The 24393-nt window shown below is 52.7% G+C and overlaps 1 protein-coding gene across 2 annotated transcripts; it reads left to right on the forward strand.

Moving 5' to 3' along the window:
• Window positions 1–3100: 3100 nt before the first annotated feature.
• NT5C1A (5'-nucleotidase, cytosolic IA) lies at window positions 3101–23230 on the forward strand. 2 transcript variants are annotated; one of them, XR_009607843.3, is made up of 7 exons: window positions 3101–3351; window positions 10064–10231; window positions 10692–10821; window positions 12017–12139; window positions 14050–14234; window positions 15762–17784; window positions 20436–23230. XR_009607843.3 is itself a non-coding variant. In XM_060625424.3 (6 exons), the coding sequence occupies exons 1-6, from the start codon at window positions 3217–3219 to the stop codon at window positions 16125–16127; spliced, it is 1107 nt and encodes a 368-aa protein (XP_060481407.1). In that variant the 5' UTR covers window positions 3101–3216; the 3' UTR covers window positions 16128–23230. The 2 variants fall into 2 exon arrangements, 1 of the variants encoding a protein (XP_060481407.1); XM_060625424.3 differs by having other exon boundaries at window positions 15762–23230.
• Window positions 23231–24393: the final 1163 nt, after the last annotated feature.

A 24393-nucleotide genomic window follows, 5' to 3' on the forward strand; every position in this document is an offset into this window, starting at 1 on the left:
AGTCACCCCGTATTGTCCTCCATTTTCCTTAAGGCCTCTCTCATGTTTCTGTGCTCGTACACAAACCATTGCCTCTGCCTGGGCCACCCATTCCCTGTCTCAATGATGTCTCTCTCAGTGAAGCCCTCCCAAGCCTCAAACAGTTGACCCCTCATGTGGACACAGTCCATCATAGTTACCAAACAGCTTTCTGTTTGATTCCGGGTCAGCTGAGCCAAGCACATGTTTAAGTTTCCTTTTTTTTTTTTTTTTTAAAGGCAAGGAAATGAAAGTTCAGGGAATGGTAAGGCTGCAACGTGAACTCAGGTCTTCTAACGTCAAGGTTACTGTTTATTGTGCTTTCTGTGTGGGGGGGGCCGGGGGTCAGGAGAAGGGTGAAGGGGGGCTTCATGGAGTAGGTGGCTTCTTGCCCCAGGTCTCGCTAAAGACCAGCCAACAGGACCAGGCATGCTGGGTTAAGGCTGCTCAGGAGAGCAGTTCAAGTGCAGGGATCCTGGATTTACGTGCAAAGGGGTGTGTTCCCAGCTTATTCATCTGCAGAAGAGCTGGACCCTGAGGGGAAGTGCTGGCCAAAGTGCAGGAATGCAGAGAGCCAGGGAATCCCTGCATGAAGCCAGTGGTCAGGGTGTGACAAAGAAGACAGAGACAATGGCCAGAAGCCGAAAAGGGTGGAAAGAAGAATCTAGGATTGAGTTCTAACCCTTCCAAAGAGGGATCTAGGGAAAGTTCTTAAAGAAACTGAAGCCGAAGTCAGACAGAATCCTTAGAGGCCTACTCATGTCGGTATGAGTAAGAGGACTGGATTAGTTGAGGCTTTTGGTTTGGGGGGAACAAAAGCCAATTCAAACACGCTCAGGTGTAAAGGGAGGCTTGTTGGCTCCTGTAACTGGGAATTCCAGCACTGATGGATCCAGAGGCTCCATGTTGCAGCCTCTCTCCCTCTCTGCTTCTGCTTTCTGTCTCTGTGACCTCACTGTCCACTCCAGATGGGCTCCTCTCATGTGCTTTAACCTGCCACGGGGAAAGATGGGTTCCTAGCTCACATTGTCCCAAATTAATAATCCCAGAGAAGAAAAAGCCAAATTCCCAGCAACCCTATATAAGAATGCAGGAGAGTGGCGCAGCTGTGGTCGCATGCCCATTCTTTGTTCAATCACTGTGTCCAGGGAAATAGGGTTTTCCAATTGGTCAGGTCTAGCTCACATGCTTGCTCCTGTGACCGAGGAGGCAGGGAGGTAGGGCCCATTAGTACAACTGACCCTTGAACAATGAGGGGCTTAAAGGCACCGACCACCCTCTACCAACAAGCATTCGACAATACACGTATAAATTTTGACTCCTCCAAAACTTAACTACTAATAGCCTACTGTTGGCTGGAAACCTCAATAACATAAACAGTCAAATAACACATATTTCTTATGTCATATGCGTTACACACGGTATTCTTACAGTAGAGTAAGCTAGAGAAACATGGCTTTAAAAAATCATAAAGAAAACACATTTACAGTACTCTCTCTATATTTATTGAAAAAATCTGCATTTAAGTGAACTCATGTACTTCGTACCCATGTCTTACAAGTGTCAACTGTAGAAGAAGAAGGTGGGAAAGGTTGCTAGTCAGACAAAATCAATAGCTGCCAACTTTTGAGGGGCATTTGTTGATGGGGTGTGGAGCATCTCATGGAGACTGAGAGATGGACAGTATTGTCTGGCCTCATTTGGGGCTTGGGAAACCGTCTGGACCAGTGGCAGCTCCCTATCAGGGTAGCATGGTTTCTCTTTCATGGGGTCCCTGCTGCCCTCTGCACATCTTTCCCCATCTTTATCTGCTGATCGGCTCATTCTGCTTAGAGTTTCTAACCCCATTTAGCTTTATGTGGCACACAGCTGCAGCTGCTAAGGCTCATCTAGGTCTCTGTGTCAAAGCCACACTGCCAAAGGGCAGTGGGACTGGAGTTTGAGGCCATCCATGGAAACAATCTATCAAGTCTGGAGAAGGGCAAGTCTAAAGTACTTACCCCAATCCTAAAAGCTTTGATTATTTCCCCCTTCCTCCCACACAAGGTTTGGTTGGTTCCCCCCAGGACCTGGGAATATCCTTTTATTTTGTGCCCCCTTCCAGCCAGACACCCTCCAGGCTAAACCAGTATGTTCTCCTCCTGCTCCCACACACCTGTGCTGACTTCTAGGCTCACACAGAGATGCCCCTTGTCTGCTTCCTGACCTGTGCCTTGGGATAGGTGGCACAAGTGGCTGCACCCTAGGCTCTGCACCAAGGGGAGACAGTGCCCTGGAACTCCAGACCAATTGTCTTTGGTTCCCAAACTCCTTTTCTACTCTTCCTCCTTTCAGTCACTCCATAGCCTGTGACTAACCACCCCAAGCTCTGCAGGTGGAACCGGTGAACACGCACCCTCTGCTGGCCCTCAAGGGGCCAGCAAGAACCTGGGTTCGGAGTCCCCGGGTGTCTCCCGGGCCTGAGTCCCCCGCCAGGCTGAGGGGACCTGGTCTTACCAGGGAATTTAAAGACCCTTTCGCCTTGGTTGAGAATAGCTGCCCAGCTGGGCCCTCTATTGTGTGCCCGGCTAGGAGCAGAGTCCTGCTCCTGGACAGAGCTGTCCATCCACCACCACCCCCTCTCCCTCGTCAGAATAGACTAGGGTCTGGGAGAAGGGGACGCCAATCGGATCCCCAGGGTCCTGGCACGAGAGGGGAAAGAGGCGGGTTAGCTTTTGGCGGGGTGGACGAGGGGAGGGGGGGGGGTAGGGTGGAATCTAGCTTTTCATTTTGCTCTTTGGGGATCACCATCCTGGGAAAAAAGTTGTGAGGCCTCTCCTTTCTGGGTGCCCCTGAGCACCAGTGAAGAACACGATCCCCGAAATCCGGAATCCGCAGCGGCCCGCAAGCCCAGCTTTAGGGCCCCTCCCCCTGCGAGTCCCAGAGGCCAAACCCTCCCTAGTGCCCCCTCCCCGCCGCCATTCATTCCTGGACTCCGCTGCCACCCAGTACACATCCCGCAAAGAGCAACGCGAGGGCAGCGAGGAGGGCGATTTTAGCCACCCTCCCTCCCGCCCCCCGCGGCCTAGCGCGCGCACACTCCCCGCCGCGGCCCGCCCCCTTCTCACGCCCGGGACGCGCCTCCCTGCTGCAGCCTAGCCCTGCCAGCGCCGCGTCCCCGCCGCCGCCTGCTCCCGCCGGCCGGGTCGCAGCCGGATCATGGAACTCGGGGACCCCCGCGAGCCCCGCGAGCCCCGCGAGCCCAGGCCAGGGGCAGAGACCGCGGCGGCCCGGCGATGGGAGGAAACCAAGACTTTCTACGATAACCTCGCGCCCAAGAAGAAACCCAAATCGGTAACATCAGGGCCTGGGTACGGAGGAGGGCTGGGGAAGGGTCACCGGGGGGAGGGTCGTAAGCCCCCTAGAGAGGGGCCCGTGGCGGCCCTCCAGGAGGGGAGGCGGCTCCTCAGCACCAGAATGCGCCGGGCAGTTGGCGCTGGCTCAGGTTTATTTTGGGAGCTCCGCGCCGGTGTTGATGTTGTTGTTTTAACCGGCGCTCGGGTTCCACGCCAGGACCCCCTCCCCCATGCTGTCATCAGGGCCCAGCTCCTCTGACAGCGGGCGGCCAGGGGCGCGCGGACAGCAGCACTTGTTGGCAAAACGGGTCTGCGGCGCCTACGGAAGCGCCCCGGGCTCGGGTAACCTGACACTGGAAACCCGGCTCCTCGCTGTGCGCTCAGGTCCCTGCGATCTGGGCACCGGGCCCCGGACCCGAGCGCCTGCGTTCGGACTCTGGCTCAAGGCCCTGCGCCCTGGGCTCAGGGTGCTGCGCTGCCCGCGTCCTAAGCTGCACTGGGATCTTCGCTCTGTGTTCAGGGCTCCCGACGTTGGACTCCGCCGCACAGCTCCGGGCTCTGCTCCCATCGCAGTAGTCACCAACATCCCCGTGCCCCCCATGGTGGTCCCAGCCCTCTGATACTCACACAGAGGAGAGAGCTCCTCTCCCCATAAGACAGATTCGCCTTGGCCTTGCTCATCCCTGCTTCCCAGATCTCACAGCTTGGGAAGGGGACTGAACGGAGGTTGGCCCAGAGGCATCCTCTAAACGGCACCAGCCTGACCTTAAAGCATCCTGCTGCTTCCCTCCGGCCTTCCCCAGGAGGCCCACCCTGTCAACAGTCATTCCCTGCAGCACCTCTAGGCCCTCCCTGCTCAGCAGTGGGGATTGAGAGATGAACTGGGTTGAGTCCCTGCCTCAGGAGCTCACAGTGCACTGAGGGAGACCCTGGACATAGTGAGACCTCAGATAAAAGACCCTACAAGGTGCCTGGGATGGGGGAAGAGGGAGCATAGGGGAGCAAGTGACGGCCCACGAAGGGAGGCTTTGTAGAGGTGGTATCTGAGCTCACCTTAAAGCCTGAGTAGACAGCCATTTCCCAGGCAGACAGGAAAACAGGAGGGGCAAAAGACTTGGGGATGTCTTTGAGTGGGAGAATGCAGGATCTTTGGGAGATACATCAGAGCGATGCCAGAGACCCACATGGGGCCTTGAGTGCCATATTAAGGAGCCTGGGTATTCAGTGGGTTAGGGGTTTTAAAACTAGGTTCCATTGGGGCCCCATGTTTCTGGGGGTCTGCTTATATGCAGATCAAATTTATTTTCATTTTCCTTCCAACTTCCTTTTAAACAATTAAAATGTGTAATAAAGCTCAGTTCCCTCAAATGTATTATGTGGACGTCTTAGCACCTTGGATACCACCAACATATTAACTTATGCTACAGGTTCTTTTTTTTTTTTTTCCTTTTTTAGCAAAACTCAGAATAAAGCTCTCCCTGTGAACTGCTTAATAGAAGATTATCTTGAAATTGCTGGCAATTACTATCGCTGAGTATCTTGAGACTTGTAGTTTAAAACAATACAATTTTTTTTTTTTTTTTTTTTTTTTTACCATTTGCAACTGCTTATTGGTGTGACTCAGGACTTTCTCAATACTGTGCAAAAACCAACAAACACAGAAACAAATAACTAGATGATGAAGCGTAAGTCTGCATTGGCAGCCTAACCCCCAGTTTCAAATTTATCACCTGTACAACTGTGCCATTTCCATTGGTTGACATTATAATATATCATGTGCATGTAATACATTTGAATCAAATAGTAAATTAGTAAAATAAATTTATACTCATAAGCTATAGTAATATCTGATTTACATATTGGGGTTCTGCCCAGGAGTTCATTGAAATAAAAGTTTAATCTTCTTTTTAAAAAGTATGACAACGATTAGGGTGCTATTGCAGGATTTTTCAGCAAGGGATTAACTTGGTCCCATTTCATTTTAGCAAGATTGTTCTGGGGCTGTGTGGGAGATGGCTGGGAGAGGGTGAGTCTGGCAGCAGGCAGACCAGTGAGGAGGCTGGTCCCTGCCTGAGGAGGAAGTTTGACTAATGTCATGGCCATGGCCCAGGGGATGGAGACTGGGACGGGGGTCGTGTGTGGAGCTCACCAGTGTATCTCCTCCGTGGAACCAGGGAGCTCAGGTCCAGTTGTCAGTCATGACCCCTGATGCCTCATGGTCCTCTGGGAGGCCAGGACCTGGCGGCCTCCCAGCCCCCCGCTCCTTCCTGTAGCAGCCTCCCCTCCCAAAGGCTATTTTGGGGGCTTTAGGCCTCCTGGGCCCCATTAGAGCTTATTCTCATTCCTGGGGGCTTGAGTGAAATATTTAAGCCCTGAAAGCCCATAGGAGCCCCTCACCTCATGGGGTCAGAGAACTCCTCAGTCCAGACCTAGCTTGTCCCTCTCTCTTCCAGCAGCTCTTCTCCCAGCATGACTTTTTAGAAATAACAGCTTTTGGCTACGTTCCTCTCTTGGGCCCAACAGGCAGAATCTTGTCAGTCTAAATGAGAGCTCCTCTGGCAGGCTGGGCAGGGCCGCCTTTCCTGCATTATCCCCCCTCACCCGCCTCCCAGCGCCCACCCGTGAAAGGCAGAGAGAACTGGCAGGACTGTGGCTCCCTGGAGCCCAGTGTTCTCGGGCTGAATCCCTGGTCTGGGAGAAGGGTTGCTCTGACCCAATTCCCGGTCTGGAATCTGGATTTCCTTCTGCATTCTGGAGGAACTGTTCCCAGGTATGCCTGACAACACGTGAAGGGGTGGCCTTCCTCTGCAACCGGGTCCAGGGGCCTCTCCAAGTGCTTGGCTTCTCCCCAGCTCTGGTCAGCCCTTCACCTGTCCCTTCAGCTCTGCCTAAAGCCTGGAGAGGCCACTCTCTCTGTATCTCTCACAGCAGTTCATGCCCTCTGGGCCCTAAGAAACTATCCCACTTGTACAGTGTCAAAGCAGATGGAGCTGGCAGAAGGGTCCTGCCCTGGGGACCCCCATTCTGAGGAGAGAGAGAGCCCTGCCCATAGGAACCTCCACCTTAGGGCATAGTGTTCCCTCATCATTTCTCTCAAATCTGTAAGGGGAAGTCTGTGTGGGCCAAGGGTCCCAAGGAAGTGGCTGACATGGAAGGGGTTGGGGTCATCTGGGAGCAATCAAGGAGGGGTTTATGGGGGAGGTGCTGCTGTGTGGACAGAGGCCAAGTTAGAGACCAGAGACTTGGGATCTTCCATACCTGGCTCTGCCTTGATTTTGCTGTGTGACCTAGAGTAATACTCTGCCCCTCTCTGAGTCTACTCCCCCATTTATAAAAGAAGAAAGGCAACTGGGATGTTTTTCCTGGGATGGGATGGGGTCTGAATAGCTCAGCCAGAGGGGACCCAGAATGCAGTAGTCTGGCAGGGACTGTGGGACAGCAAGTGAGGAGCGAGACCTTGGCTGGCTGCCTGGTTTGGAGCGGCTGACTTGGGAACCTGCCTGAAGGGGCCGAGAGGGCAGCTGGCTGTCTGTCCTTGAAGGGGTGATGGGCCTGTCCCTGGGGGCAGAAAGCCCAGGGGGTGGAGCAAGCTCAGGCCCTGTCCTGAAGCCCAGCAGGTTTCCTGGGTTTATAAGAGTGGTCTCCCCACTCCCCCTATCCCACCCTCACCATCCCTGGCCAGGCCTCTATCACCGCTTTCCTTTTGGTCTTTTAACTTTACCTTTTTTCCTTGAAAGCTCACAGTTGCCAAGGAGATCGGGAGGTACCCAACCCATGATCAGGGGGTGCTTGGCAACTGGGAGAGGCACTTGGGTTGAGTCCCAGAGAAGAGGCACCTGTCTTGTCACTGCCTTTCCCTGGCCCTGCTGGCCACAGACACCATCTTGGTTGGGGTAAAAGTCAAATGCAAACTGAGGTTTACCACAGGAGCTTGGGGAACTCTTTGGTCTTCTGTTACTACTTTGAGGTTTAGAGCTCCATTAGCCACTAGCCATTCGTAGCCACTGAGATTTACATTGATTAAAACTCAACGCAATTAAAAATCCAGTTCCCCAGTCTCACTAGTCACATTTCAAGTTGCTCCGTAGCCACACGTATCCACACAGACAGCACTGAACGTGTCTATTATCACAGAAAGTTCTACTGGACAATGCTGTTCTAAAGGATGGCACAGATCTTTGCCTTGGGGGTAGATCATAAGCTCCATGGGAGCGAGGATCATGCCTGTATTGTTTCCTGCCATGTCTCCAGCATGGTGCCTGTCACATGGTAATCGCTCAATGTTGTCAACTGATTGGGACCCAGGCTTGACTCCAGAGGGAAGCAATGGGGTTGAGTGCATGGCCCACAGTGCTGGCAGCAGCAGGGCAGAATTTGAGGCCCATTTATGAGTGTTACTCCCACCTTGCACCTGTGTTTCCTCATCTATAAAGTGGGAATCACAGTTCCAGGAATGCTCAGGCCACACAGATGTGCTGGGACTCTGGGTGCGTGTGCACCCACAGGCAAGCACCCACATTCTAATCCTCCCCGTGGATTATAAAGGGTCCAGCTGCTGTCTGTGGTGGCGCCCCTTTCCCCATTCCACTGCAGGTGGTGAGGGAGCTCTGGGGCCCTCTTAGGCCCCGACAGAGGCCTTCTAGCACCTGCCCCCTCTTCTGGGCTCATCTCCACCCACACCTGCCCTGGTCTCTGCTCACCTTTGTGAATGCACTGTGCACGTGTTCACCTCTTATGCCTCCCTTCACCTGACTTCTCCTTCCGGGCTCCATGCAAATACCTCCTCTCCCGTGGCAGCCTACTGTGAACCCCTGTCATCAAAACTCTGCTTTCACCTGTGTTCTATTACTCATTCTAACCCCCTTTTGTGTCTCCGTTTACCTGCTTTTCTTCCTACTAGCCTGTGACTCTGAGGGCAGGAGCCAGGTCACTACCAGGGCCACTCCCAGGCAGAGCCCAGGGTCCTGGCACAAAGGACCAGTTAATGGTTGTAAAATTTGCATCAACCAAAAAAGTATTCTCTGAGCACCCTACCATATGTCAAGCAATCTGAGCAGATCGGGCTACTGCGCTGGAATGTCCAGTTCTCATTAAGTTTGTCGTGGCAAATACTGTTTCTCGTTGAAACAGATTACTTGAGCATTGCAAATTTACTGAGCACCTGCTGTGTGCTAGGCACAGTTTTAAGCACTCTAGATACAGTAAATAAACAAGATAGTCCTGGTTCTTGCTCCCTCAGAATTTAAGCATGGTTCCTGCTTCCTCCCCAGATCTGTCTAGAAATGGAAATCGTTAAATGAAGGCTGCACTAAATTTGATTAAAAAAGGAAATCTATGAGAGGGGTAGCAAGCCCAGGACTAGGAGCAAGGGGTGACTTCCTGCAGGCAACATGCAGTTTGAGATCTGCAGGTTGGGTAGAAATTGGCCACATGGAGGGGTGCCTGGGTGGTTCAGTAGGTTAAGCATTTGACTTTGGCTGAGGTCATGATCGCATGGTTTGTACATCGGGCTCTGTGCTGACAGCTTGGAGCCTGGAGCCTGCTTTGGATTCTGTGTCTCCCTCTCTCTGCCCCTCCCCCTCTCATGTTTTCTCTCTCTCTCTCTCTCTCTCTCTCTCTGTCTCTCTTTCTCAAAAATAAACACTAAAAAAGAAGTTAGCTAGATGGAGTCAAGGAAAGAGCAGATCAGGCAGAGGGGACATCACATGCAAAGGCTCAGAGACAGACAGAAGGGTATGTTCGGACATGAGAAAGGTCAGACTGAACAAAGTGGGATGACAGGAAGGTGACAGTGGAGAGAGATAGGGGTCTGTCTCAAAGGGCTTTCTACTCCATACTCAAGGCTATGGAACAGAACTTAAGAAGAGTGGGTACCACTGAAAGGGGGAGGGTCATCATCAGATGTGAACTTGAGAAACATCCCCTGACAACAATATGGATGACCTGGGGTGGGAGATGGTGATGGGCTCGACTTTGGCAGGGAAGACACAAAGAAGTAGATGGATTCTATACAGTTGACGGGTTTTGGTGATTGATTAATTGATTGATTGATTGGTGGGGGAGGGGGAATTGAGGAACAGGGAGGAGCTGAGGTTGACATCTCAGCTCTGACCTTAGTGTTGAGTCCATGGTGGTGCTGAGAATGAGATGAGGAGGTGGGTGGGGGATCAGGTTTGGAGGTGCAAGGGGTGGTGGGAATTCAGCTTTGGGCACGTTGAGTTTGAGTGTCTGTTGGTCAACTGGGCAGTTAGATGTAGAAGTCTGGAGCTCGGGAGAAAGATCCGGGCTGGAGATAAATTTTCTTACGTAACTGCTACGTTTCTGGGCACCATTTCTTCCTAAGGGGCATATAGCTCTCATTTGGTAATGGAACCCATCAGGAGACCATCTTGGGCATCAATACTCTGGCTACATACACTGTATTCATTTTTCCATTGTGTTCAGATAGCGGACTAGATTGCAGACTGCCCGAGGGCATATCCCTCCCACCAGATCATGCTCCTTGGTGGGGAGCCACCATCTCCCTCAGTTCCTGGCTGGGTCCCGCATGGAGGGGGTCCTGACCCAGGTCTGCCCCTGCCCAAGGCAGAGGCTTCTTAGGGCAGAGACGGGGCCTGGGTCTTCTCCCTGTCCCCAGTGCCCAGGGAAGCTGGCATGTGCGACCTGCCTCAGGGAGTGTGAGTAACAGCCCTCCTCCTGCACCTGCACAGCCCAAGCCTCAGAATGCCGTCACCATTGCTGTGTCCTCCCGAGCCTTGTTCCGCATGGACGAGGAGCAGCGCATCTACACGGAGCAGGGCGTGGAGGAGTATGTGCGCTACCAGCTGGAACATGAGAATGAGCCCTTCAGCCCCGGGCCGGCCTTCCCCTTCGTGAAGGTGCGTGCCATGTAGTGCTTTTGTGGGGATCAAAAAAAGCACTCCTAGGTGTTTGAGTAAGGAAAGCCACCCCCCACCCCCACCCCCGGGCAGATGCCAGCCCACAGGAACTTGGCTTGGCAAGGGGACAGAGCCATTGTGGGAAGAAGCTGCCCCATCCTCTGCGCTAATGCAGCCCCGCTCCAGGTAACTAGCTTGGTGAGTGGAAATGGACTGGATTTCAGCCTCCACTCACCCTTTTAGTGAGGCGCCCCTGTGCAGCCATCAACCAGCACGATGGCTGAGGTTAGGATGAGACAGTCCAAGTCCACTGTTCTCACCCCTGGCCAGTCCCTGACCTCCCCTCTCCCACTCTCCCACCATTAGATCCCAGCTGACCCCCCTCCTCCCCAGCCCTGGCTACCAACTCCAGATATCAGTCCCCGGGGCTCTGAGCAAGAGGGTCCTCTCTCCCATCCAGGCTCTGGAGGCTGTGAACAGGCGGCTGCGGGAGCTGTACCCCGATAGTGAGGACATCTTTGACATTGTCCTCGTGACCAACAACCACGCTCAAGTGGGTGTCCGTCTCATCAACAGTATCAACCACTACGGTGAGCATCAGGGGCTTGGCCATGGGACACCCTTACTAGAGACTTGGGGATAGGGCCACACTTCTGTAGGAGGGAGGTGATACCAACTGGAACCTGAGCCCAGGGGTATGCTGGTAAGCTGGGTCTTTAAGAAAACAAAACAAACAAACAAACAAAAACTCTGATTGCCATCTTAGGGCATAAATATTCCCACCATGGCTGGTTTCAAGTTGTCAACAGTTGAACAATCTAACTGGCTCAAAAAAAAAAAAAAAAATCCCTGAATGCTTAACATTAGGCTCTCGCAAGCTGGTACAAGCCAGCTCCGGTACACCACTGCACAGGCCACCCTGCCTATGCATTGGGCAGGGCACTTGCTGCCTCCGTGCCTCAGTTTCTCTGTCTGCAGTGGGGCTCACAGGTCTCACAAGGCTGCTAGGTGAAGTAGGTGCAGTTGTCAGAGAGAAGGGACTTTGTGTCTTAGTCCAAACTCTTGATTGGAAGTAATAGGTCCTCCAGGGCTAGCTTTATAAGTTTACAAGTTCTTGTTTCAAGCAACCAACAGAACTTCGGTGGCATTTTTAAAATCCTAACTTCAAATCGCTGGGAGCGATGACATTCAAAATATTTAAGTGCCCTAGGACATAAGCACCTAGTAAACAGGAGACACCATCTACAGTACTGGGGCATGGCCTTCAAGGGCCCCTGCTGCACCAGGAATTAGCCCTTCCATTGTGGATTGTCCCTCATGGGGGCTAGGGTAGTGATGGAATAACTCAGTGGGCTCAGACAGGCTCTTAACCAACCACCAAATCTTTTACAGCCTCCGCACACAGGGGCAGGGAGTCACTATCAGCTCAGGCTTGGAGAGGATCTGATTGGCCCAGCTTGGGTCAGGTGTCTGCCCCTATCCAATCAGCTATGGCCAGGAGGGCCAGGCTTGGCTGGGGACCCACCTTTTGTAGTACTGTGACTACCTGGCAAGAAGATATTACCCTGAGCCAAGCAGTCACTCCTGGTTGCCCATCCATGTTACATGAATGAAGGATGGAGGGGCTCAGAGAGGGGAATGGTGACGTAAAATCACTCAGAGAATCCCTCTGCTGCCCCACCACCACTCAGAACCAATATGGCACCCACTGGACACCAAGGGACCACTCTGAGGCCCTGAGGGTTGACTCGGGCATCACCTGGGTATTCTCTACCTCCTCCCCAGACCTGTTCATTGAGCGGTTCTGCATGACAGGTGGGAATAGCCCCATCTGCTACCTCAAGGCCTATCACACCAACCTCTACCTGTCAGCTGATGCGGAAAAAGTGCGGGAAGCCATTGATGAAGGTGAGTCAAACTGGGAAGGGAGAATATGGGGGAGTCTGACAGAGGGGTTTCGGGGGGTGCGGGGCCTGGTCCCAAAGCTCTGAGCAGGTGCTAAAGGTTACCATGGTAAGTGGAAAGGAAGTACCTTCCTTAATTCCTATGACCTGTACTCCCTTCTAAGAACCCTCCGGGTCAGTAGTTCTGATTCCTGTGTGACCATGAGCAGCCTCCGCCCCTCGCAGGGCCAGTGGGGAAGAAGGTCAGTATCTAGAACATCCTGAGCACTGCGGTCTGGGAAATGGCTGGCATTGCAGCAGCTGGCCTGGCCGTGCCGAGGTGAAGTTAGGAGACTCAGCTGCAAGTACTGACGAAGAGAATTTCCCAGAGTCCATGTGTCTCTCTCAAGTGGCAGTTTGGGTGACATCCACAGTCTCGGCCCTCCTGACAGGGTGCATATCCCCCTTGCTCGTGGAAGAAAATGGGCCCAAGGGGAGGAAGGACTGTCCCCCTGCCTGAGACGGCTCCTCAGGCTGAACACTACTGGTGGGTTTCTCTATCAACCAACAATATATCCACTTTCCTCTTCTTTCATGCTGTCTCCTGCCTAGAAGCCTGGCCTCTTTCCCACTGATGCCTCACTCTTTTGAGTTGCTTTGGGCTCCAAGAGGCTTTCTTTAACCAGAAACCGGAAGTGATTTCCCTAGGCAGATGTCACACTCTCTGGTTGGGGCCTTGGCACTGGCCTGCATGTGTGTCTCTATATGTCTGTAATTTGAGCTCAGGCTAGCAAGCAGGGGATGGTCAGGAGGGAGGCCCTGCCCAGAGTCGGGTGGTCCTGGTTCATCTTGGCTCCAGTGTTACAGGTGCTGAGAAGGTGCCTGGCCTGATGCCCAGGACCTGGTCCTACTTAGAGCATCCTCAGGCTGCTGAAGGGAGCCTGGCACTGCTCTCTCTCGCAGAGCTCTGCCCTAGTCCAGCCTCTGTGAGCCTAGATTCCCAAGAGCAGGGCTGAAGCAGCCTTTGGAGAGATGGCAGCTAGAGAAGAGATCCCCAGGCCTCCAGCCTCCTAGAGCTGGCTCTCTGCTGTCCAGTGCTGCTCTGGTCTGGGGCCAGGGCTCCCACAGGCATCCCTGACCCCTGGAGAAGCCCAGGCTTGCAGAGATTCTATGTACACAGTCACATAGCATTGGGACTGCCCTTGATGGTCACCCATGTTGCTTTAAGGAGGCCTGAGTGGGGCATACCTGGTGGTCACTGTGACAGTGGACTGGGGGTGCCTATAGGCTTCAGCCTGGAATCTCAGCTCCAGACAGAGCTCAGACACCCTTAACTCTACCTTGGTCCAGAGAAGGTGAGAGACTTTGCCAGAATCAACAGGAGAGGGTAACTGAGGCCAAGCCCAGGTTGGGGCTCCTTCCCAGCCCCTAGCGAGTCAACATCAGGTGCCTGTAAGGAGCTCCTAGAAGGACAAAAGTGACCTGGGGGGCCCTTCCTTCCGGTCAGGACTGACATTCAGCTGGTATACCAGCATGACCTTACTAGATATTAAAGAACTGAAATTTCTCCCTACTGATTGATAAACAGCTGCTTCCCTGCGTTCGCTGAATGACCCCTATTTCCTGCTGCCCCCACCCCAGACCTTCCCACACAGCAGCAACTAAAAGGAAACCCTGACCTGGGCCAGCACCCTCAAAGTCCTACTCAGAGCAAAAGCCACTGTCCATTTTTATTGGCCAGTTTTTAAATATTCTGAAAAATGAGCCCTCATTAGCCTTGCTCTGACTCCTGGGTGAGGCCAGTGGGACATGAACAGCCTGAGATAGCGGTCTCCTGGCCCCACACAGCTGAGGCAGGTGTCAGGGCACCCTCCTCCCCCCCGCCCCCCCCATTGCCTAGATGAAAGCAGACAACGCTTGCCTCTCTCTGCCCAGGGATTGCAGCCGCCACCATCTTCAGCCCCAGCAGGGACGTGGCTGTATCCCAGAATCAGCTGCGCGTGGCCTTCGATGGGGATGCTGTGCTCTTCTCTGATGAGTCGGAGCGCATCGTCAAGGCCCATGGGCTGGACAGGTTCTTCGAGCATGAGAAGGCCCACGAGAACAAACCTTTGGCTCAGGTGCTCCACACACTCCCCAGAACCCCTGAGAGGGGCAAGGAGGGTCCCCAGAACTTGCCCTTGGCTGGAACTTTGAGCCCAGAACCAAACCCCAAGCTCAGCCCAGAATCCAGCTGGGTCCCCTCAACCAGGCCTCCAGCCCTCATCCCTCTCACCTGACCCCTGGCTCCCCTCAATGAACCCCATCTACCTCAGTGCAATCCCACCCACCCCCCTTTTGAAGCCCCCGTTGTCTAAGTTCCCCTGCCCTCTCTGAAGCTTCCCTCCTCTCTTCAAAGGCCTCACCCTCTCCCCAGAGCTGCTATCTTCTCTCTGGAGCCTTTGTTCCTTCTCTGAGATTCCCTCACCCCTCTGAGTAGTCTCCCAGGTCCTCAAGAAGCTCCCATTTACCTCACTGGAGAAAAGGAAAAGCTGGACCGCTCCTCAGGGGGCAGGAGATCCAGACGAGGGTGGGGTCTGCAGCAGCCTACCTGCTTTGGGCCACACAGGCCCTCCCACCTCCTGCCATCCATCCCTTGGCCACCGGGAGGCTCAGGGGCCCTCCCATGACTTGGAGTCTCCCTGAGACTGTGCCCTGGAGCCTGTGAAAACCCCCTGGGGTTAGAGGTGTTGGGATTCTCAGACCCCCTGGGAGCTCCTATTTGCGCTTTTAACAAAAATCTCGTTACTCAATAATCCCAGAACCTCTTTCTCCAGAGCTCAGCAGGCTTTCTGTAGTTGTGGCCCCCGGATAGTCATCCAACTTGCATTCTTTTGGGATTCCTCTGAAATCCCCGGGAATCCAGGGCAGGACAGTTTTACCACTAAGTGGTAGGCAGAGTCCCAGGAGAACACTGCTTGCCAGTGATCCCTGTTTCACTGGCTGACCCAGCCAGTGAGGGGTCTCCAAGATTAGAAGCCCACAGGCCCTCATCTCCAGCTGCTGTTGCGATTTCCCTCTTCATCAGCATCTGGTTCTTTATTCACACATCCTCATTAAGCTTTGTTGTTCTAGGCACAGTAGAGAGTAAATCCTTTCCCTGACCCTAGAGAGCTGGAACACGACACCCTGAGCCACCTGTGCCCAATGGGTAGGGTCGATATTCAGCAGGTACCCATTGGTCTGTCTGTCCCAGTTATTTGCAGCTGGAGGGTGCCCATGCCATAGTTACTAAGTATTTTTAATATCCTCCCTGCTGATGAGCACAGAAGGCCACACTTACACAGCTGCAGGACAGACACCCATGTACCTGGTGGGCACATGGATGGACATACAGAGTAACAGTTGCTCTGGTATGGTTATTCTGACACAGACATCCCCAATCACAGCAGTGTGGAGACCAGACCAGTATAGGTACCTACAGTCCCCTTGATGCACACAGTGGCCCTAGCAGGCATAGCGGAAGTGGGAGATTTGGGGATCCCGAGAAGCTTTCCTGTCCCAAACAACAAGACGCTCGTGCTTTAGGAAGGAGCCCAGCTGGAGGGGGGAGGGGGCAAATGTTTGGGAGACGGACGAGCTCACAGTGTTCCCTTGCCTTCTTGTAGGGCCCCTTGAAGGGCTTTCTAGAGGCACTGGGTAGGCTGCAGAAGAAGTTCTACTCCAAGGGCCTGCGGCTGGAGTGTCCAATCCGTACCTACTTGGTGACGGCACGCAGCGCGGCCAGTTCTGGGGCCCGGGCTCTCAAGACCCTGCGCAGCTGGGGCCTGGAGACAGACGAAGCCCTGTTCCTTGCGGGAGCGCCCAAGGGCCCCCTTCTTGAGAAGATCCGCCCACACATCTTCTTCGATGACCAGATGTTCCATGTGGCTGGGGCTCAGGAGATGGGCACAGTGGCCGCCCATGTGCCTTACGGCGTGGCACAGACACCCCAGCAGGCTGCACCTGCGAAGCAGGCCCCATCTGCACAGTAGCTGAGCCGCCAGCTCCAGGCACAGCCCCCTGTCATATACTTCACCATGTCGTCCAGTGGACCCTTCTAGTTCCTCACCACTCTGTCCTACACGACTGCTCCCATCCCCACAAGTGAGGGACTGGTGGGGAATTATGCGAACTGAGCCAGAATTCTCACCAGCCCCTCTTTCGGGCAAACACTGTGCCATGATTCCGGCAAGGAGAGGAAGACTGCAGAGTAGCTGGGTTGCAGAGAAAGTTGAGGGAACGAGGGCGGCAGGTCAGAGGAGCCAGGGTGGGGCCTGGTCAGAGGAGCCAGGTAAGAAGGGAAGGGCCCTGAGATGAAAACCAGCTCAGTGGGATGCAAGGAACATGGCTTTGAGAGAGAAGGCATCTGGCTTCTAAGCTCCGTCCTGGCATTAGCTGTCTGACTTCGGGTAAGTCCCTCCCTTTCATGGCCCTCAGTTCCCCCATCTTGTAGGTGGTTTTCAAAGTCTCCTTCAGCTCAAGAAGCTTGGTTTAATAAGATTGCCCCGTGATAGGGCCGCTGCTAGTCCGTATGGTACATTTGTTCAGTTAGAGAAGAGCACTGTCTCTAGAATGAATTTCAAAAAGACGGCCCTTCCTGGGGGTTGGCCCAGACCCACACTGGGGTCCTTGCCTTGCTCGGCAGCATGTAGCCTGTTTTTCAGCCCCCACTGGCTCCTCAGGCCAGAGGCCTTTGTCAGATGGGCAAAATGCACAATTGTCTGCAGCAACCCTACCTCTAATGCCCACACGTTTGGAAACCACTGGACAAGATGACCCATCTGCTCCCTGTGATCCTCTACTCTGAGTCATGCACCAGGGGTCAGCTGCCAGGGGCAGGGTTTGCGGAAGGAGAGAGGAGCCAATTTAACCTGCGCGCAAGCTCTCCTTCCACCAGCAGGGGGCACTGCAAGCTCTCCCGGGGAGGAGTGGTGGTGGCAGCCTGCCCAGTGCTCCCTTTGCTTTTGCTTTCAGCCAAATTTCCTTTTGTTCCTGCCTCCCAACCCCCTCAGCTCAGCCCCCCCTCTTCCCTCAATGATCGCATCCTGCTGTGCTGCCTAGCAGCTCCGCCAGTGGGAGAAGAGGTGGGGTTTTGGGTTCACTGTTGTGGACCCAAATGCAGAGGAAGAAAGCTCAGGGGCTAAAGGGGGAGGTAGTCCTGCCTGCGTGGGAGGGAAGGCCCACCCCGGGTGACGTGGGAAGGTCGGATCTGAGACAGTGACCAGCTAGAGAGCAAGGAGCTGAAGTGTGTGCACTAGCAAGATTCTCCAGCTATGGGACTGCGAGCGGAAGTACTGAGCTCTCTGTCACTGGGATGCTGTGCAAGGGACTCCGGGATGAAGTGACCTCCCCCTGCAGCGCCCCAGTGGATCCTCCACCCTTGCAGGAGCCTCTGCAGCCCCTTTGTCACCACTTCCCGCGGAGAACTCTCACTCCTTGATGAATCAGCCTCCTCCTTTGCAGATGAGCCTGGCTCTCCTTATGAAGGGAGGGTGGGGACACTGAGAACTTGTCCCTCAGGAAGACCCAGAAAGGGTGAGCAGCTGTCTGTGTGAGCGACTGATTGCCTGGCTCCGAGAAGAATCCCACCGTGAGCAAGCACTCCGTGAAGCAAGCCACAGGAACCATCATAGAGACAGGAGCCTGGAGGTGTGTGCGGGAGGGTTGGAACGGCTTATGAGGGCGGGAAAAGGGGGTGAAGGGCCACATGGGGCCTGGCCTTCTGACCTTTGTCATTTTGAGGACTCGGCTCAGAGTCCGAATGGGTAATGGTTCTGGGCAGTGTAGGGCAGGTTAGTAGTTGCAGAAAGATAATCCAGGATGGAGAAAAAAGTGGGAAGACAGAGGTGGTTCTTAAAATGTTGGGGCCAGAAGAGAAGTGCTGGGTCTGATTTTCACTCTGTGTTGGGGGCTGCAGGGAAACCGGGGGGTGGGGGGTAGGTCTAGACCATGCTAAGTGCTTGGGGCAGACCCCGCCAATGACTGCCTTATCACAGGAGGGGCAGGATTCTTCCCGCCAACAGAGGACGCCTCAGGGCAGAGGGTCTGGTTTTTGAGCTCCTCCCTCTGCTCCAAGCCCAGAGATAGTGAGACCTAAGAACAGCCTGCAGGAAAGACAGTGAGAGAGGCAGTTATCTTTGATCTTGACTAGACCACAAAAGGGCCTCTGTCCTCCCCCCATCAGAATCACCCCCTTGGACGAGCCTCTAGGGCTCACAGAGCCAGCCACAGCCATAAGCAGCCTGCAAAGCTGGGCACAGCCGAGGTTCATGGAATAGTATCAGGCTGGATGACCAGGGCAGACATGTATATTAGGTAGCAGATGGCGCCTAATTAAGATAAACCCCAGGGCTTCTGGGAACCAAGAGGTCCTGCTTCCAGAACCTAGTGATAAACAGCCCTGATTCTGCTAAGTCTCTCAGGAAGCAGAAAAATATGATGCTGGAAGCAGAAAGATAAGGTGTAGTAAAAGTCGTGATTTCACTGGAGCCACCAGTAATAGACGTGGATAGCCCTGGGCAGTGAGCGACACTGGGGTCCAATTCTATTATTAAAACCCTAAATGAGCATCTCAGGCCTAGAAAACAGCCTTCAGTGGCTACAAAGGCCAGAATCCTGGAGGCAGGCGAGGCAGCAGCCAGACACACGTTCTGATTGTTTCCAGTGGCGAGGAGAAGCTCCGGGGCAAGGAACATCCTTGATTGTCTCACCAGGCAAATTAAAAAGACAGCTGAGCACCAAAGCCCCCACTGGACTGCAGCACTGGGGCAGAGGGGCCACAGCTCCTGAAATGCTGGACCCCTGTAAGCCAACAGTCCCGCTCCCTGACAAGTCCTGTGGAACACTTCCCAGGAAGTGCTTGCCAACATAAGTCCCAGACCCAGAAGAAACTGCCACTGAACAGAACAACAAGCCCTGTTCTATGCACTGAGGCTGTTAAGATCAATGCAGAACTCCTCCCTCCTTTTCCTGAGTGCCCAATCAGAATGGTGGGGATGCAGCAGAAAATGCCAGAAGAAATCAAAACCAGCAAGAAGTTCAAACCCGCGGTGGATCTGGCATTACAATGATATTCAACTGGTGTAACTGGTGTGCACCAGTACACCAAACTGGTGATAAAGGTATTGAAATACCTCCATAACAGTTAGTAAATAGCACTGGCCTGAGCCCGAGTAAACTTCCATGGCCTCAGCTGCCCTGGCCATCTTCCACTGTGACAATGCCATCTTCCCACAGTTCAACCAGAGGGGCATCCAGGAGGCTGCACCAGCACGATGGTCATCGTCCATTCGACTTAGAGACAGTAACTTGCCCAAAGTCACGCAGCTAGTAAGTGGCCGCACTGGTCCTCAAGCGCATGTCTGTTTATTGGGACCCAGGCTCTTAGCCATTCTGCCATCCAGCCCAGACAGCATAGAGGTGGCCAGAGAAGCTTCATGACAAAGTGGGTACATGTTTGTTGCAGTTTCCTAAATAGCTAAGAGGGATTTAAATTAGAGCCAAACGTTTGTAGAACTCCTGAAGCACCTCCAGACATCCCGCCCGCCGCCCTTCCCTGGAGCCCAGCTTGAAGACCTTTGTATTGGGCTAATGCAGGGTTTGGCAAATTATGGGCCACACCTAGCTCACCACCTATTCTTGTAAAGAAACTTCTATTGGAACACAGCCATGCCCGTTGGTTCACATATATCTATGGCTGCGTTTGCACACAACAGCAGAGTTGACTTCTTTCAACAGAGAACAAGGAGCTGAAAATATTTATCTGACCCTGGGCTAAGGCAAACATCTCCAGTCTGCCCCATACTGGGAGAGACCAGCTCACATCCACCTAAGCAGTGGAGTTAGATGCTGGTTTTACTGCCAGAAAGGGGAGCATGGGGGTGGGGGTTCCATGCCCATCAATGAGCATCATTAGGGTTGCAGAAAATTTCAGGCCCCACCCAGCTAAGTGCCTTGAGGTTGACTGCAACCGACTCTTGGCATTTGAGGATTTTAGATTTCAAGTTTTGACTATTTTCAAGTGACCCATAGCCTGTTGTAATTTGAAGTGTTGATCCACAAATTTGACTTGAACGTGCCCTCCTAAACAGACGGGTGAGGAGCAGGGAGCGGGACCCCTGGCGAGGGCTGAGCCCAGATGGCTGTCCAACACCTGACCAACATGGCTTTGTAAGTTTGTCATTGCCCTCATGGGGCCTCTCGGGAAGTGACAAGTGCTGGTAGATGGATGGGTTTCGCTAAATATTAGTTTTGGATAAAGCAAAGTGCCCAATGTTGACTTCAGCACTCTGATCTGACAGGTCATTTGCAAGCTTTCTGTGGAAGCAAGAACAAGTTCTTCATGAAGAGTTTCAGTGAGGGCTTTAGCTGGCGCAGATGTTACTGATCAAGCAAGAGATAAAACTCCAGCAAAAGTCAGAGCGGCAATTGTCTTGTGCTATGCGGGTGTGAGCGACAAACACACATACCCTCGCGGTGGAATTGTGCATCACGAGAAATCTAGGACCCTGCAGGTTAGGAACTTACCACAGTTGCAGAATCCACTGCAAGAATGACAAGTGTGGAAGTGGTCCCACCTGTAGACATCACTGTTCCATCATGATACTCTTCTCCCATATGCCCAGACTTGGCCTCAGAAGCCTTCTCAACCCAGCCTTCCAGGCGGCCCCTACCAGTGAGTTAGAGTTGGCATGAAAGATGAAACCCTATTTTGACATCCCTGTTGGTGTTGGGCATTGCTTTCCAGAGGGCATTCAAGGCCCTGAATGTTCATTCTCTGATGCCGTGGTACAACTCAGGACGCCGGGGTCTCACCCCACTAGGGCAGAACACAAGGAGGAGGGGGGATGGCATCCTGGGGCTGGTGGCTTCTCTGGATCCCCTGCCTGGGAAACTACTGGGTTTCACCATTTTGAGGCAAAGTACAATACCCTGTCCCGCCAGAAGATGGCACTACAGGCCAGAGTTGGTAGTTTTATTCACGGGTTGATTTTCTCTCCTGTGTTAGTTGGTGCTGTGCTAGATTCCTGCAGGAAAGGACTGAAAATTTCCTGTGTGACAAGCTGATTGCTCTTACCAGCAACCACTGTGATTGTGTGTTTGGACACATTCATCTGAGTGTGTACAACAGGATAAAAACTGCATGTATGTTTATTTATGTGAGCGTGTAATGGGTCAGATATATCTGCTGACAACTGTGTGTGTGTGTGTGTGTGTGTGTGTGTGTGTGTGTGTATGTGTGTGTGTGGACAGTGGACAGGATGGTTATCTCTGTTAACTAAGGATCCTGGGCCCCCCATATTATGGCCAGCCCTGTTTCCTGGGACTGCTTCTGGCCATTCCCATCATCTCATGAGCATTTGCACATGTGCAGCATGGGGGCCACTTATCTTTCTTGCCAGCTTCCAGACTCTGGCCAACAAGATCTTGACTTATAATCCTCTACCTCTCAGTCCTACATCCTGCAGTCTTGGGAAAGAAGTGGTAGAATCTGTGCTAGGACACCCCTTTGGACTGCATTTGCCTCACCATTTCCACTTATTTCTTTTCTCCCCCTAATAGTCCCAGGGTTAACACGTACAGTTGGGCAGATTGTATACTGCACGAATCCAGATGGTGTCATTCACACTATGACATGAGTGGAGCTTTCTTAACACCTGCAAAACCTGCCAACCTCACGCAGCTGTCCTGGTCATCTCATGGTCATGGCCAGAAAAGCTACCTTCTTCCCTGCTCCCCTGGCCCAGCCCGATCTAGGCTGGGATTCCTTTCTCTGCTTGGGTGTTCTAGTCTGGCCCAGAAATGACTAACTCTTGGCCTTGATCGGGAAGTATCTCCCCAAAGCCTTTGGGATTGAATTTATGAAAGTGAAATATGGCTGGCAACTTTTCAGTTATTCATCTTAGGATTAGAGGTCCCTGTAAGACAAATGAAAGTTCTACAGACTGGGGTTACCGCCTCCCATACTCCTGGATTGTGGGTGAAAATGCCTCCGTGGGTCCACTGTTAAGATGGGTCCACCATGGAATTAGGATAAAGGCCTCAAGGCTAAGCTTGTAGCTTCCACCAGGTAGAAAATCATGAGGTCACCACGGACTGGGTGTCTGGGCCTGGTCACAAGGGCCTCCACGGACCAGGCAGGAAACATAAATGAGAGAAGAGAGGCAGAATCTTTAGTGAAAGGGAGCGTGCATATGCTGTTGTCTGACACGGTTTCTGCCACATGGGAATGTGTGCTGGTGTGGCCAGATATCCCCACCCCGTTTTTCAAGAGAAGCTAAAAATCTGGACTTTTAAATGTTGGCAACTCTTTTGAATTTGGAAAGCACTGCACAGGCCAAACAAAACACATCCTGCAGGCTCAAGCCAGCCCTGGAGTCGCCTGTCTGCACCTTCTGGCCCAGGCCCAGTGAACTGGGTTCTTCAGAACCGACTAACTAAGCATGTAAGGGTATTTTACTCAGGCTCCCAGAGTTTAGGATCTTTAAGAGACCTCAGAGATAACCTAGTTCATCCCTGTGTGTTTTAAACTGTGTGCATATCAAGTACTTTATTAGCATGTGTATCTTTAGCTTCTGGTTTCTCCTTAAAAAGCATCTCAGTCCCCTTCCCCCCCCCCCCCCTCAATATAGAACAAGATTTAAAGTGAAGCCTTATACATAGTGTGCTTGTATCTACCTGACTGAAGCCCTATTTATATCTTTATAGGTCTATTTATATCTTTGGCAAACATGGGCTGCCCTGGTCTTCCTTACAACCTAACCTCCTTGGGTTGTTTTTTATGGTAAATCTCCTAAGTGCCTCCTTAAACGGTTGGAGCATGCGCTTCGTTATCTATGTGAGTTCCCTTGTCTGAGGAGGGGGTGAGACAGCTCATACGTTTTCAGCTCGGCCCCTCTATGGTCTGCCATCAGCCCTCCCCGGGCCCCAGCTCTGTCGGGCTCACAGCATTTACCAAGTCACGTGATACAGGGTGCTGTGTGCTTGTCAGCGTGGGTCCCTCTCATTCCTCATGCTTGTCCTATACCTGAATTTTACAACATGAGCTTCTGCCTCATAAAAGCCATTCAAATAAATAGATGACTTTTAAAATAAATTTCTCTTGTCTTCTTTTCCTTCGTCACAATTATATTTACTAACTGGTCCTCTCAAGAAATGCCAGTGGCATTTCATGTAGTGAGCAGGCCTGAGATCAGTTCCATCCAGGTACCAGTGTCTCTCTGTAGACCTTCCCCCACATGAAGGCCACCCTGAGGGGAGATTCTGCAGCCTGAACCCATCAGAAGGCACGCTTTTCCTGATAGTGCTCTTGGCTCAATGGACTCAGTGTTCCCATCTGGAACTACCAAGAGAGGGTGGAATGGGGTGGGAGGAAGAAGAGGAGATAAGAGAGGGTGTGAGATGGAGGAGGAAGGGCATGACTCAGACTCTTGCCTCAGCCTTCACACTTCTTTCCCCCTGCTCCTCAGCCCCCTCCACAGCCCCCCTGACACGGGGCCAATACCTCTCCACCATTCTGTCCACCACCCTCATTTCTGCTGCCACTCGACTTCCCCTCTGCTGAGGTCCTGTCAAGACTCATCTCAAATACAACTTCCTCAACTAGGCTCTCTCAAAACCCAGAATATCATAAGGGATAGATCACTTTCTCCCTTGCATCCTATATAGGCCCATAGTTCTTTCTTCCATATCCCAAAGGAGAATCTCCCGCTTCATTTTGGGGTCCCCCAGCCCTAAGTGGGTGTCAATAAATGTGCCTATAATTGAACAGTCAAATTCAGGGCTGTTAGGACTGGGCCAGCTGTTTGCAGCCAATGTCATTTCGGAACTGGTTGTAAAATATTTTGAATATCCCTCCTAAAAAGATCACCAAAGGATCACCCATCTGGGTAGGAAACCAAAGGCATGGAAGTCTTATGGCACATTAGTTATCTATTGCTTTGTAACAAATTATGCCAATTAACTTAGCAGATTAGAGCAACAAACAATTATTATCTCACGGTCTCTTTGGGGCCGGAATCTAGGATCAGCTTAGCTGGGTGGTTCTTGCTTAGAGTGTCTCAGGAGGTTGTGGTCATGCTGTTGGCTGGGACTGAAGTCACCTGAAGACTTGTCAAGGGCTGGACGATCTGCTTCCAAGGTGGATCACTCACATGGCTGTAGGCAGGTAGTCTTAGTTCCTTGCCATGGGATTGCCCAGGTGTCCTCATGATATAGCTATGGCTTCTTCCAGAGTAATCCAAGAGAGAGCAAGGCAAA

Source organism: Panthera onca, chromosome C1, assembly GCF_046562875.1.
Source record: "Panthera onca isolate mPanOnc1 chromosome C1, mPanOnc1 haplotype 2, whole genome shotgun sequence".
NCBI lineage: Eukaryota > Metazoa > Chordata > Mammalia > Carnivora > Felidae > Panthera > Panthera onca.